The 12,819-nt window shown below is 53.7% G+C and overlaps 1 protein-coding gene across 1 annotated transcript; it reads left to right on the top strand.

The window, feature by feature from the left end:
• The first annotated feature begins 2,851 nt into the window (after window positions 1-2,851).
• On the top strand, window positions 2,852-3,699 carry LOC131082238 (calmodulin, striated muscle). The gene is made up of 2 exons (XM_058021939.1): window positions 2,852-3,336; window positions 3,475-3,699. The coding sequence occupies exon 1, from the start codon at window positions 2,852-2,854 to the stop codon at window positions 3,299-3,301; it is 450 nt and encodes a 149-aa protein (XP_057877922.1). The 3' UTR covers window positions 3,302-3,336; window positions 3,475-3,699.
• The last annotated feature ends 9,120 nt before the right edge of the window (window positions 3,700-12,819 follow it).

The raw sequence follows: 12,819 nt of genomic DNA, 5'->3' as shown, positions 1-12,819 counted from the left end.
ATCAGCCCCGAGCCCACCCTCTCCCAAATCCCATTTTCCACACTAAACCTCGGCGTTGTTTCTGCCGGGATTTGTGCAGATCCCTCCCCACAGCCTGGGATCGCTCTGGGCCCGTGCAGGGCCAGGAGGGCCCCACGGAGCTTTCCCTGCCGGAGCCCTTTCCCTCCCCACCTCCCAACTTTCTCTTTTTCCATGGATTCATCCCCCTGCCGCCCCCCGCCGCGTCTGCAGCTGCAGACCCAGACACATCTGTGCACATCTGGGCTGGCGCTGGCCGCCGAGCGCCGCGGGAGGATCCAGCTGGAAGCTTTGCACCTCCTGCGCCGCAGGAATTTCCCCCCATTCCCTGCACGGGGCCCCTCAAATCCAGACACCGGGCCTGGAAAGCTCCGTGTGAGGCTTTGGGGGGCCCCTCCTCCAGCACAGCTCCAACTTTCCAGCTCCAGGTGGAGCCATCCCGGGAAATTCGGCTGCCAAACCCGGCGGCGGCGGTGGCTGCGCGCTCCCCATCCCACCACAGTGGTCTCCCCTTCCCTGCCCGACCCCACAGCCCACCCCGGTGCTGGAACTGGGCCATAAATCCTGGGATTTTATGGGGCAGCAGGAGGTTTTATTGGGATCGTTATCCTGATAAATGAGGTGCACTTAAAGCACGGACAAAATCAAGGGCTGGCTTTGACCTTCTCCTGAAAATTGATGTGGGATGGGATGGGATGGGAGATGGTGAGTGCTGGCAGTGGCTGCTGGTCACAGGGATGGAAAGGAATGGGACGGGATGAGAGGTGATGGGTGCTGGTCATGGGAATGGAATGGGATGAGAGATGATGGGTGTTGGTCATGGGGAGATGGTGGGTGCTGGTCATGGGATGGGATCCATGGGATGGAATGGGAGATGATGGATACCAGCAATGGGTGCTGGTCATGGGGATGGGATGAGATAGGAACTGTGGGATGGAATGGGATGAGAGATGATGGATGCTGGTCATGGAGAGGTCATGGGGAGATGATGGGTGCTGGGGATGGGATCCATGGGATGGGATGGGAGATGACAGATACCAGCAATGGGTGCTGGTCATGGGGATGGGATGAGATAGGAACTGTGGGATGGAATGGGATGAGAGATGATGGATGCTGGTCATGGGGAGGTCATGGGGAGATGGTGGGTGCTGGTCATGGGATGGGATGGGAGATGATGGATACCAGCAATTGTTGCTGGTCATGGGGATGGGTGAGATAGGATCCATGGGATGGGATGGGAGATGATGGATACCAGCAATTGTTGCTGGTCATGGGGATGGGATGAGATAGGGTCCATGGGATGGGAGATGATGGCTGCCAGCAATGGGATGCCAGGCACAGGGATTTCATGGGAAGGAAGCAGCAGATTCCAGCTTTGATCCTCACCAAGGGCCACCCCAGACAGCACCACCCCTCCAGCCCTAGCCAGGTGACACAGGGACCCCAAATCCCCCCCAGCTGAGCTCCAGCCCCTCTGGCACGGTTTGGACCGGCACCTGAGCCCTCCCAGGCCTCCAGACCCCGGGGATCTGTTGGGATTTGTTTCTCCCGGGCGGGTCCGAGCCAGCTCCGCCTCCCCTGGGCTCTTCCCGCCGGTTTGGGTTGGAGCTAATTAACGCTGAAGCGGAGCAGCGAGCGAGGGCAATCAGACAGGTAATTAGGGAGCAGCTCTTGCTCAGGAGGAGCTGCCAGGGCCTCCCCTCCCCGAAGCCTCTCACCAGACAGGTTCCCAGCACCGCTCCCACAATTCCTCCCGGGAATTGCAGCGTTCCACACGCCCTGAGCTCTCTCCATGTGAGCTTTTCCCCAGGAGGGCAAAACCCTCCCAGACTGATCCCCCCATTCCTCAGGTGTCCTGTGGGCTGGGTTTTGCTTTGTGCCCTTCCCTCCAAATCCCATGGCTCGAATTCCTCACTGGGTTAAACTGGGATCAACTGGTGCCGATTTTCTGTAGCTGAGGAAGTGAAATTATCTAATTATCTTCTGCTGGGGGACTTCGGGGTCCAGCAGCTCCTTGATCCGGCTGGGGAAAGGTCCCTGGGCTGTTGTGGGCACAGAGGAAAGATGGATGGATGGATGGATGGATGGATGGATGGATGGATGGATGGATGGATGGATGGATGGATGGATGGATGGATGGATGGATGGATGGATGGACAGATGGAATCCATGGATGGATGGATGGATGGATGGATGGATGGAATCCATGGATGGATGGATGGAGAAACACTCCCTCGTTTGTCACTGTCCCCCCCTCTACATCCTGAGTAAGAGATGAGTAAACCCAGCCTGACAATGGGGAGATCCCTCAGCCCAGCCCTGAGTAAGAGGGCAGGACCCCACAGCCCTGCCCTGCTCCAGCCCAGGGGGAGGCCCCGGAGGTGACTCAGGGCCCCGGCAGTTCTGGACAGCCGGGATCTGCCAGGACCTGCTCGGGGATCCTCCCCTGGTGCCTCTGATGCGCTGCCAGCACCGCCTGGGGCTGGGGAGACTGGGGGGGACCCTCCCCTCCTTTGTGCAGCCCCAATCCTCTCCCAAACACCCTAAAACTGGGGAAATCACGTGTGTCACCCCCAGTGCCGCCTGCCCCGAAACCAGAGCCCAGATCCCTAATTTGGGCTTTGCTGGGATCTGAAACTCCACCCTGGGAGCAGCGGGACGAGAGCCAGGGCAGCCCAAGGGGGTTGGGTGACTCCTCTTCCCCGGCTCCCAAAGCTCCTGGATCCACTCCCATTCCCGCCTCGCTCCTCCTGGTGCAGGGAGAGGCCCCGCGAGGGAGGAGGCTCCGTCTCCATCTCCTCCTCGTCCTCCCGGCGCGGCGTGCCGGGGCGCCATGGCCGAGCGGCTGTCGGAGGAGAAGATCACCGAGTTCAAGGAGGCGTTCTCGCTCTTCGACCGCGACGGCGACGGCTGCATCACCACGCGGGAGCTGGGCACCGTCATGCGCTCGCTGGGCCAGAACCCCACCGAGGCCGAGCTGCAGGACATGGTGGGCGAGGTGGACGCCGACGGCAGCGGCACCATCGACTTCCCCGAGTTCCTGTCGCTGATGGCGAGGAAGATGAGGGACACGGACAGCGAGGAGGAGATCCGGGAGGCGTTCCGGGTGTTCGACAAGGACGGCAACGGCTACATCAGCGCGGCCGAGCTGCGGCACGTCATGACCAACCTGGGCGAGAAGCTGACGGACGAGGAGGTGGACGAGATGATCAAGGAGGCCGACTGCAACAACGACGGGCAGGTCAACTACGAGGAGTTCGTGAGGATGATGACGGAGAAGTGACGGCCCCGCCAGCCACCTCCAGCTCCATTCCACAGGTAACTCCCTGGGATGCTTTGTCCATGGAAAATCCCCAAATCTTGACTCTCCCTCCTCATGTTGGGGGTTGGAAAAATTGATTTTTGCGGTGGTTTTTTGGGTTTTTTTTTAATTTTCCTTCTTTTTTTTCCCCATAGGGAACAGAGGTTGTGGTGGTTCTCCCCCAGCCCCTCCATCCCCTCCCATCTTCTCCAGGCTGGAAAAATCCTCTTTTATCCCAGTTGGAGCATCACCAATGGCGTCTGCATCGGGTGTGGGGTGCAGATGGATTTGGGGTCCCCGTGGGATGTCTCGTGTCTGTAGATATTCCAGAGGCCACTGAGAATTCCCTGACATCCCTGAGTCCAATAAAAACGTCCCCCCACATCCTGGTGGCTGCTTCATTCGGCTTCTCCTTGGGATCCCTCAAATCATCCTGGTCAGGCTCAAACCCCTCCTCATCTCCATCCCTGTTCCCAAAAAGCTGGAAAGATGCTGGAGACCAGGATGTGGCCATCCCCACCCCAAATCTCATCCTTTTGGGATCTGCCTCCACCCCAGGATCTCAGGGGTCCTTTTCCCTCTTCCAACCTAGGAACAACTGGATTTATCCCTAATCCCCACCCCAAAGCTGAGCAGAGCAGGATTCACCTTTCCCAAACTCGCCGTGACTCGGTTTCCCCACAACGAGGGGCAACCCTGGGATGGGATCATTCCCTCCGCAGAAGAATTGGGAGGGAAGTTCATTTTAATGGCTGTAATTAATGCTCCGTCGTTAACGAGCAAACGGGGCCGAGCTGCTCCGTGGGGACCCTGGATCCCGCCCGTGCCCGGGGCTGGGAACTTTGGCAATCCCGGTTGTTTGCCCGGGAAAACCGGGCGGGTCCTGGCAGAGCCCAGCGCGCCCACGCTCGCTCCCAGCTCCTTCTCCCTCACCCTGCCAGGGTGGGAGCAGGGCAAAGTCCAGCCCCAAAATCCCCAAATCCACCAAAATCCCCAAATCCACCAAAATCCAGCTGGAACAAATGCCAGGGTCACGCCGGGCTGTGGCAATGAATGGCTAAAATTAGTCCTGCCCATAAACCTGGATTATTTATTTCATACCAAACTGATCCTGGTATTTTTAGGCCTGACCTTTTTTTCTCCTTCTATTTTTGGGTTGTTTAATTTCCAGAGTGTTTTTTCCACTTATCCCAGGATGGTTTTTCCGGATGATGATCCTGAATGGGAGCCTGGATCCCAACCCAGCAGCTCCATCAACAACAGAGCAAGTTCATCCATTTTTCCCATTTATCCCCAAATTTGGTGCTCGGGAGAGCAGTGGGAAATTCCCACCAGCATCCTTTGGGATGGACACATGGATGGACAGGATGGTCCTGTTTGTCTCAGCAGGAAAAGGAGAGGATTTTACTTCCCAAATCCAGGTTTTCATCCCCAAAGTGTCCCTCTGGAGGAGAAGGAGCTGATGGAATTGCAGGATCCATGACCAGTGGAATTCCATCTGATGTTGGTCAATTATTAAATTAATCAAGGTCCAGGGGATGCACTTGGAGCCTGGGAAGTTTGGAGGATCCCTGATCCCTCCCTGATCCCGATTTTCCACCCTAAAGCTTGGTCAGGGTGTTCCCTGCACCCGGGGATGGGGATTGAAGGATGGGATGTGAAACAGGGATCACCTGGGATGGGAACTGGGATCACCTGGTATGGGAATCATCTGGGACTGGAGCTGAAAGATCATCTGGTGTGGGATTTGAGATAGGGAATCATCTGGGATGGATCCTGTGGGATCATCTGATCTGGGAACTGGGGTAGGAATCACCTGGGATGGGTCCTGGGAGATCGTCCAGAGTTAGGGATAACCTGGAAGGGATCCTGGAGGATCATCCAGTGCAGGATTTGGGATAGGAATCATCTGGGATGGGTCCTCTTGTGTGGGATCTGGAGCAGGGATCACCTGGGATGGGATCTGGGGGATCATCTGGAGTTAGGGATAACCTGGGATGGATTCTGGAGGATCATCCCGTGCAGGATTTGGGATGGGGGTCCTGTGAGATCATCCAGTGTGGGATCTGGAGCAGGGATCACCTGGGATGGGATCTGGGCTGGGATCCATGGATTGGACCATGAAGAACCCCTGGGATGGGACCTGGGGTGGGTTTAGGGTGGGACATGGGATCACTGGAATGGGATGTGACTGGGGCATCCCTTGGGATGTGACTGGAGGGGAAATCTCCTGGATCCAGCTGCTCCCACCTCCGCCATGGACAACCTCCCACCACTTTTCCAGGTATTTTCCAACCAAAAAATCCACTGAGGGCTCCAGGACCACTCAAAACCACAAATCCAGCTCTGCCCCCATTGCTCCCCTTTCCCTGCTCACCTGGACACTGTTTTTGCCCTAAAATTGAACTTTTAAGGAAAAAAAGCAGCTCAGGAGCCCCCCCATCCTAAAGGACCGGAGGTGTTTGCTCCAACCCTGTGGGATCAATCCCAAATTCTCCCCATCCTTTAATTTCAGCAACCTGAGACGTTCCCATCCCCTTCCAACAACGAGGCTTTAAAACCACAATTAATTAAACTTGGGAAAACAACCCCCAGACCTCCCAGGCTTTTCCCAGAGGAAAAGCAGGATTTTTTCCCAGTTTTTCCCCATTTTTCCCCTTTCCAAGCCCTGTGGATCCGAGCTCCCTGCCCCCTCCCCAGCAGTGACTCTGCCCCGAGCAAACATGACGTGGTGCCTGGGAAATGTCTGCGGGAAGGGGAGGCCCCTGCACCTCCAGCTGCCAGAGAAAAGTCTGGGAAAACGGCTCCAAAAGTCTGGGAAAACGGCTCAAAAAGTCTGGCAAAACGGCTCAAAAAGTCTGGAAAAATGGCTCAAAAAGTCTGGCAAAATTTGGGAAGCAGGATTGCTGCAGGTTGGTGGGTGAGGGGAGCTGGGCTGGGAAATCAAGGCAGGTTCTGCACAAAAACAAAGCCCAAAATTCCATTTATAAACTCATTTTTCCAATGTTTGCTTTGGAAAAAAGAACCGGTCCCGTTTCCCTGGGGTGTTTTTGTTTAACCTGCTTTAAAGGGATTTTTCACCCTGGTTTTCCACTTTTGGGGTTTTTTGTGGAAGGAGACAATCCCATCTGTGGGAGAAGTGAAAAAACCACACAAATCATCCCAAAATCAGGCCGGGGGAAATGTGGGAAGCATCATCCAGGGATGGCCAAAGTGATGGAGAAGGGAAGAATTTGGTGCCAATTCCAACACTGGGGCTGAGGCTGTACCAGATGGGGAAAGCTTTGGGGGAAAATCCCTGATTTGGGTTTATCTCCAAATTTGGGGTTTTTTGGCATTAATCCCTCATGGAATTCAGGGGATGAGGAGAGGGGACAAGCAGGACAGGGAGATGGGAATGGGGAGAAGGAGAGAGGACAAATGGGATGGGGAGAGGGAAATAAAGGGGAGCAGAGCTGGGGGCAAGGGAGGGGACAGGAGGGACCAGGAGAGGGGAAAATGTGACCAAAACAGGGAAAAAAAGAAACGGTTCCGTTTCCCAGGGGTGTTTTTGTAACCTGCTTTAAAGGGATTTTCCTCCCTGGTTTTCCAGGGATCAGGAGAAAGGACCAGTGGGATAAGGACACATGGGATCAGGAGAAAGGACAAGGGGACAAGGACATTTGGGGTCAGGAGAGGGGACAAGGACAGGACTTTGGGCTGGGGATGGACAGGAACAGGAGGAGAATGGGACAAAAAAGGGATCTGAAGAAAACAGGAGATGGGGACAAGGGGCACCAGGAGAGGGGACAAGGACAAGTCTTGGGGTTTGGGATAAGTGACACCAGGAGAGACCAGGGGACAAGAGAGGGGACAAGGAAAAGCAGGAGCAACACGTGGAGAAAAGCTGGATCAGGAGAAGGGACAAGGGGACAGGGACAGGACTTTGGGCTGGGGATAAATGGGAACGGGAGGAGAAAGAGATGACAAAAGGGGACCTGAAAACCAGGAGATGGGGACAAGTGGCACCAGGAAAGGGGACCAGGGGACGAGGAAAATTTGGGAACAAGAGGTGGAGAAAAGCTGGATCAGGGGAAAGGACCAGGGGACAAGGACAAGACTTTGGGCTGGGAATAAAGACAAACAGGAGGAAAATGAGACCAAAAAAGGGATCTGAAGAAAACAGGAGATGGGGACAAGGGGCACCAGGAGAAGGGACCAGGGGCCAAGGAAAAACAGAGATGGAGAAAAGCTGGATCGGGAGAAGGGACTGGTGGGAGCAGGAGATGAGGACAAGTCTTGGGGTTTGGGATACGTGGGAGCAGGAGAGACCAGGGGACAAGGAAAAGTGGGAACAAGAGATGGAGAAGAGCCGGATCAGAAGGGACAAAGGGACGAGAGGGAGACTTTGGGCTGGGGATGAACGGGAACAGGAGAAAAGGGGACAAGAAAGGGGGAGCTGGAGAAAACAGGAGAGGGGGACAAGCGGCACCGGGGAGGGGAGCAGGGGACAAGGACAAGGACAAGGACAAGGACACGGACAAGGACACGGACAAGGACACGGACACGGACACGGACACGGACAAGGACATGGACAAGGACAAGGACGAGGACGAGGACAAGGACGAGGACAAGGACAAGGACAAGGACAAGGACAAGGACGAGGCTTTGGGCAGGGACAGTCCTGGCACACCCCACAGGGCTCCTCTCCCCTTCACCGCCCACGGCGTTCCCAAACCTCCATTCCCAAAACATCCCTGGGGATCAATCCCGAGGGAATTGGGAACCTGAAATCCAGAACTCCGAGCAGGGAACGGATTCCAGCAGCCCGGGATGGGCACGGGCGGCTCCAGCCCGGCCGGGAGGGAATTCCTGTACCAGGAAAGGAGATCGGGGCACCCGAGGGGCCTCGGGAACGTCGGGAAAGATCCCAAATCCCGCCAGAGCCGCGCCGGGACCCGCAGATTCCATAGGGACCTGTGGGGTGAATTCCCACTAAACCCTCCCCAAATCCCCCAAATCCCCGGAACGCCGGGAGTCCCACAGGGGTCACAGCGCAGCCCCCGGGCCCAGCCCCGCTGGAGCTGCCGGGAATTGCACAGACGGGAATTCCACAGATGGGAATTGCACAGATGGGAATTCCACAGACGGGGATTCCACAAATGGGAATTTCACAGACAGGAATTCCACAAATGGGAATTGCACAGAAGGGAATTTCACAAACGGGGATTCCACATACGGGAATTCCACAGACGGGAATTCCACAGACGGGAATTCCACAAATGGGAATTCCACAGACGGGAATTGCACAGACAGGAATTCCACAAACGGGAATTCCACAAATGAAAATTCCACAAACGGGAATTCCACAAACGGGAATTCCACAGATGGGAATTGCACAGATGGGAATTCCACAGACGGGGATTCCACAAACGGGAATTCCACAGATGGGAATTCCACAGATGGGAATTGCACAGACAGGAATTCCACAGATGGGAATTGCACAGATGGGAATTCCACAGACGGGAATTTCACAAACGGGAATTCCACAGATGGGAATTGCACAGATGGGAATTCCACAGACGGGAATTTCACAAACGGGAATTCCACAGATGGGAATTGCACAGATGGGAATTCCACAGACGGGGATTCCACAAATGGGAATTTCACAAACGGGAATTCCACAGACGGAAATTCCACAAATGGGAATTCTACAAACGGGAATTCCACAAACGGGAATTCCACAGATGGGGATTCCACAAATGGGAATTCCACAAACGGGAATTCCACAAATAGGAATTCCACAAACAGGAATTCCATAAACAGGAATTCCACAAACGGGAATTTATGGGAACAGGAGCTCCGCCCGCCGCACCACGGAGGGATTTGGGAATCTTTTCCCTCTTTTTTCCCTCTGGGATAAGCAGGAGGATGGAGCTGCTGCTCCAGAAACACCCCAGGGATGAACAATGAAAATTCCCACACCCCCCATTCCCAGCGCCACTTTTCCCTCGAAAAACCCACCTGGAATTCCCAAACTGATCCCAAATCAGCTCTGGGAAAAACAAAATAAAATAAAATAAAATAAAATAAAATAAAATAAAATAAAATAAAATAAAATAAAATAAAATAAAATAAAATAAAATATATAAAATATAAAATAATAAAAAGATAAAATAATATAAAAATAAAATAAAATAAATAATAAATAAAATAAAATATAATATAAATTAAAATAAAATATGATATATTATAATAAATAAAATTTAAAAATAATATCAAGTAATATAAAATAAATAAAATAAGATAAAATAAGATAAAATAAGATAAAATATAAAATAAAAATATTATGAAATAATATAAATTAAGATAAAAAATAAAATAAAATAAAATAAAATAAATAAAATAAGCTGAAAAGAAGGAATAACAATTTTCCCGTTTTTCCCGATGTTCAGCCCATCCAGAGGCACAGCCTTCCCTGTTCCCCCGTTCCCTCCCATTCCAAGTTTTCCCGAAATTCCGATTTTTCTCCTTAAAAACGCGCCTGCCCTGACGGAGAGCAGAGGGAATTTTATTTCAGATCTGGAATTCCCGTTGGGACCGGGAGAGTTGGGAGTCTGGAGGTGGGAACTGAACCCTCTGGAGGCGATTCCCAAAAATCAAAAACTGATCGGAATTCCCAACTCCGGGATTAGCGGGGTCTGTGTTCAGGAATGGGATTTGTGGGATCGAAGGGAATTTGGGATCAGGGGGATTTGGGATCAGGGGGATTTGGGATCGAAGGGAATTTGGGATCAGGGGGGTTTGGGATCAGAGGGATTTGGGATCAGGGGGATTTGGGATGGAAGGGAATTTGGGATCAGAGGGATTTGGGGATTTGGGATCAGAGGGATTTGGGATCAGGGGGATTTGGGATCAGGGGGATTTGGGATCGAAGGGAATTTGGGATCAGAAGGATTTGGGATACGGGGGATTTGGATCAGAGGGATTTGGGATTGGGGGGATTTGGGATACGGGGGATTTGGGATCCGGGGGATTTGGGACCAGAGGGATTTGGGATCAGAGGGATTTGGGATCAGGGGGATTTGGGATCGAAGGGAATTTGGGATCTGGAGGATTTGGGATCAGGGGGATTTGGGATCAGGGGGATTCGGGATCAGAGGGATTTGGGATCGAAGGGAATTTGGGATCAGAGGGATTTGGGATCGAAGGGAATTCGGGATCAGAGGGGTTTGGGATCAGGGGGATTTGGGATCAGAGGGATTGAATTTGGGATCAGGGGGATATGGGATCAGAGGGGTTTGGGATCAGAGGGATTTGGGATCAGGGGGTTTGGGATCAGAGGGATTTGGGATCAGGGGGATTTGGGATCGGGGGATTTGGGATCAGGGGGATTTGGGATCAGGGGGATTTGGGATCAGAGGGATTTGGGATCAGAGGGGTTTGGGATCGGGGGGAATTTGGGATCAGGGGGATTTGGGATGGAAGGGAATTTGGGATCAGAGGGATTTGGGGATTTGGGATCAGAGGGATTTGGGATCGGGGGATTTGGGATCAGGGGGATTTGGGACCAGAGGGATTTGGGATCGGGGGATTTGGGATCAGGGGGATTTGGGATCAGAGGGATTTGGGATCGGGGGATTTGGGATCAGGGGGATTTGGGATCAGAGGGATTTGGGATCGGGGGATTTGGGATCAGGGGGATTTGGGACCAGAGGGATTTGGGATCAGAGGGGTTTGGGATCAGAGGGATTTGGGATCAGAGGGATTTGGGATCTGGGGGATTTGGGATCGGGGGATTTGGGATCAGAGGGATTTGGGATCAGAGGGGTTTGGGATCAGAGGGATTTGGGATCAGAGGGATTTGGGATCGGGGGCATTCGGGATCAGGGGGATTTGGGATCAGAGGGGTTTGGGATCAGAGGGATTTGGGATCAGAGGGATTTGGGATCAGAGGGATTTGGGATCAGAGGGGTTTGGGATCAGAGGGATTTGGGATCAGGGGGATTTGGGATCAGAGGGATTTGGGATCAGAGGGATTTGGGATGGAAGGGAATTTGGGATCAGAGGGATTTGGGATCCGGGGGATTTGGGATCGAAGGGAATTTGGGATCAGAGGGATTTGGGATCGGAGGGAATTCGGGATCAGAGGGATTTGGGATCAGAGGGATTTGGGATCGGGGTATTTGGGGTCGGGCAGCAGCAGGAATTCCCGGTTGGGTGAGCGGGGCAGTCCCGGCCGCTCGGGCATCGCCGCTCCCGGCGCTTTCCCGGGGGCAGCAGCTCCGCCAAGCGGCGCCGCGCCGGGAGAGGCTCCCGCATCCCAATGCCGAGGGTTTCCGAGGGTTTTTGTGGGAATTGCGGGAATTTGAGCCACGATTCCTCCCAAAATTTCCTCCTCCAAAAGCCCCGGGCGGCCCTTCCCGATCCGGGAACGAGGGATACCCCGGGCGGCCCCGGGATGAGGAGCGGGTGGAGCGGATTCCTTAAGGGGAAAATAAAAAGGGATTTTCCCGTTTGTCCCAGCATCGTTTCCCTCCCAGTTTTTTGGGATTTTTCCACCCCGGATTCCTCCCAGAGCTCAGGATCTCTCAGGGAGATTCCCCAGGCCCAGATTTCCTTCCCAGGTTTTCTATGGAAAACGAGGAATGAAAGGCTTTGGGAAGGGGATGGACACTGTGGGGTTTTTATGGAATCATGGAATGGGTTTGGGTGGGAAGGGACCTTCAGGATCCTCCAATTCCAGCCCCATTCCCAGGGCAGGGACAATTCCTGACCCCAGTGTCCAACCTTGGCCATTGCAGGGATCAGGGGCAGCCCCAGCTGCTCTGGGAATCCCTTCCCAAAATCCCACCCCAGGCTCCCTCTCCAGGGAATTCCCTCCATTCCCAGCTCTCCCAGCCTGCCATTGGATCCATCCCCACCCCGACTCCTCTCTAGGAAGGGATTTTGGGGTCTGGGGGCTTCACTGGGAACCTCAGCACTCCAGGAAGGGTCTCCCTTCCCTTTGCCATCCCCAACTTCCATAAAAATCCCTGGGGATGGATTCTGAGTGTCCCAAATCCCAGAATGGTTTGGGTGGGAAGGGCCCTTCAAGCCCATCCCATTCCAGTCCCACCATCCCAGATTTCTCCAATCCTTCCTTGGACATTCCAGGGATCAGGGGCAGCCCCAGCCTCGCCCCTTCCCTGATTCCCTTTAACCAGGAATAAATCCCAGGTGCCCAAATCCCCAACTCTGAGGAGTTCCTGCCCTTTCCAGCACCTCCCAAGTTCCTGAATCCATGGAAAATCCGGGATTTTGGTTTTAGGGCACCACCAAAAGCTCAGGATCCATCTCAAAGTGAGGGAGTTTGGGGTTTTCAGGATCCAAGGATTTTGTGACGTGCAGGAGGGGTGGGAACAGCCAAAGGATTCACCCAAGTTTCCAATTCTGGAATCCCCAGAAACCCAATTTTCCCATTTTGGAATCCCAAGAAATCCAATTTTCCAATTTTGGAATCCCAAGAAATCCAATCTTCC

This window comes from Melospiza georgiana, chromosome 4, assembly GCF_028018845.1.
Source record: "Melospiza georgiana isolate bMelGeo1 chromosome 4, bMelGeo1.pri, whole genome shotgun sequence".
Taxonomy (NCBI): Eukaryota; Metazoa; Chordata; class Aves; order Passeriformes; family Passerellidae; genus Melospiza; species Melospiza georgiana.
This window is presented reverse-complemented; position numbering and strand designations above follow the sequence as displayed.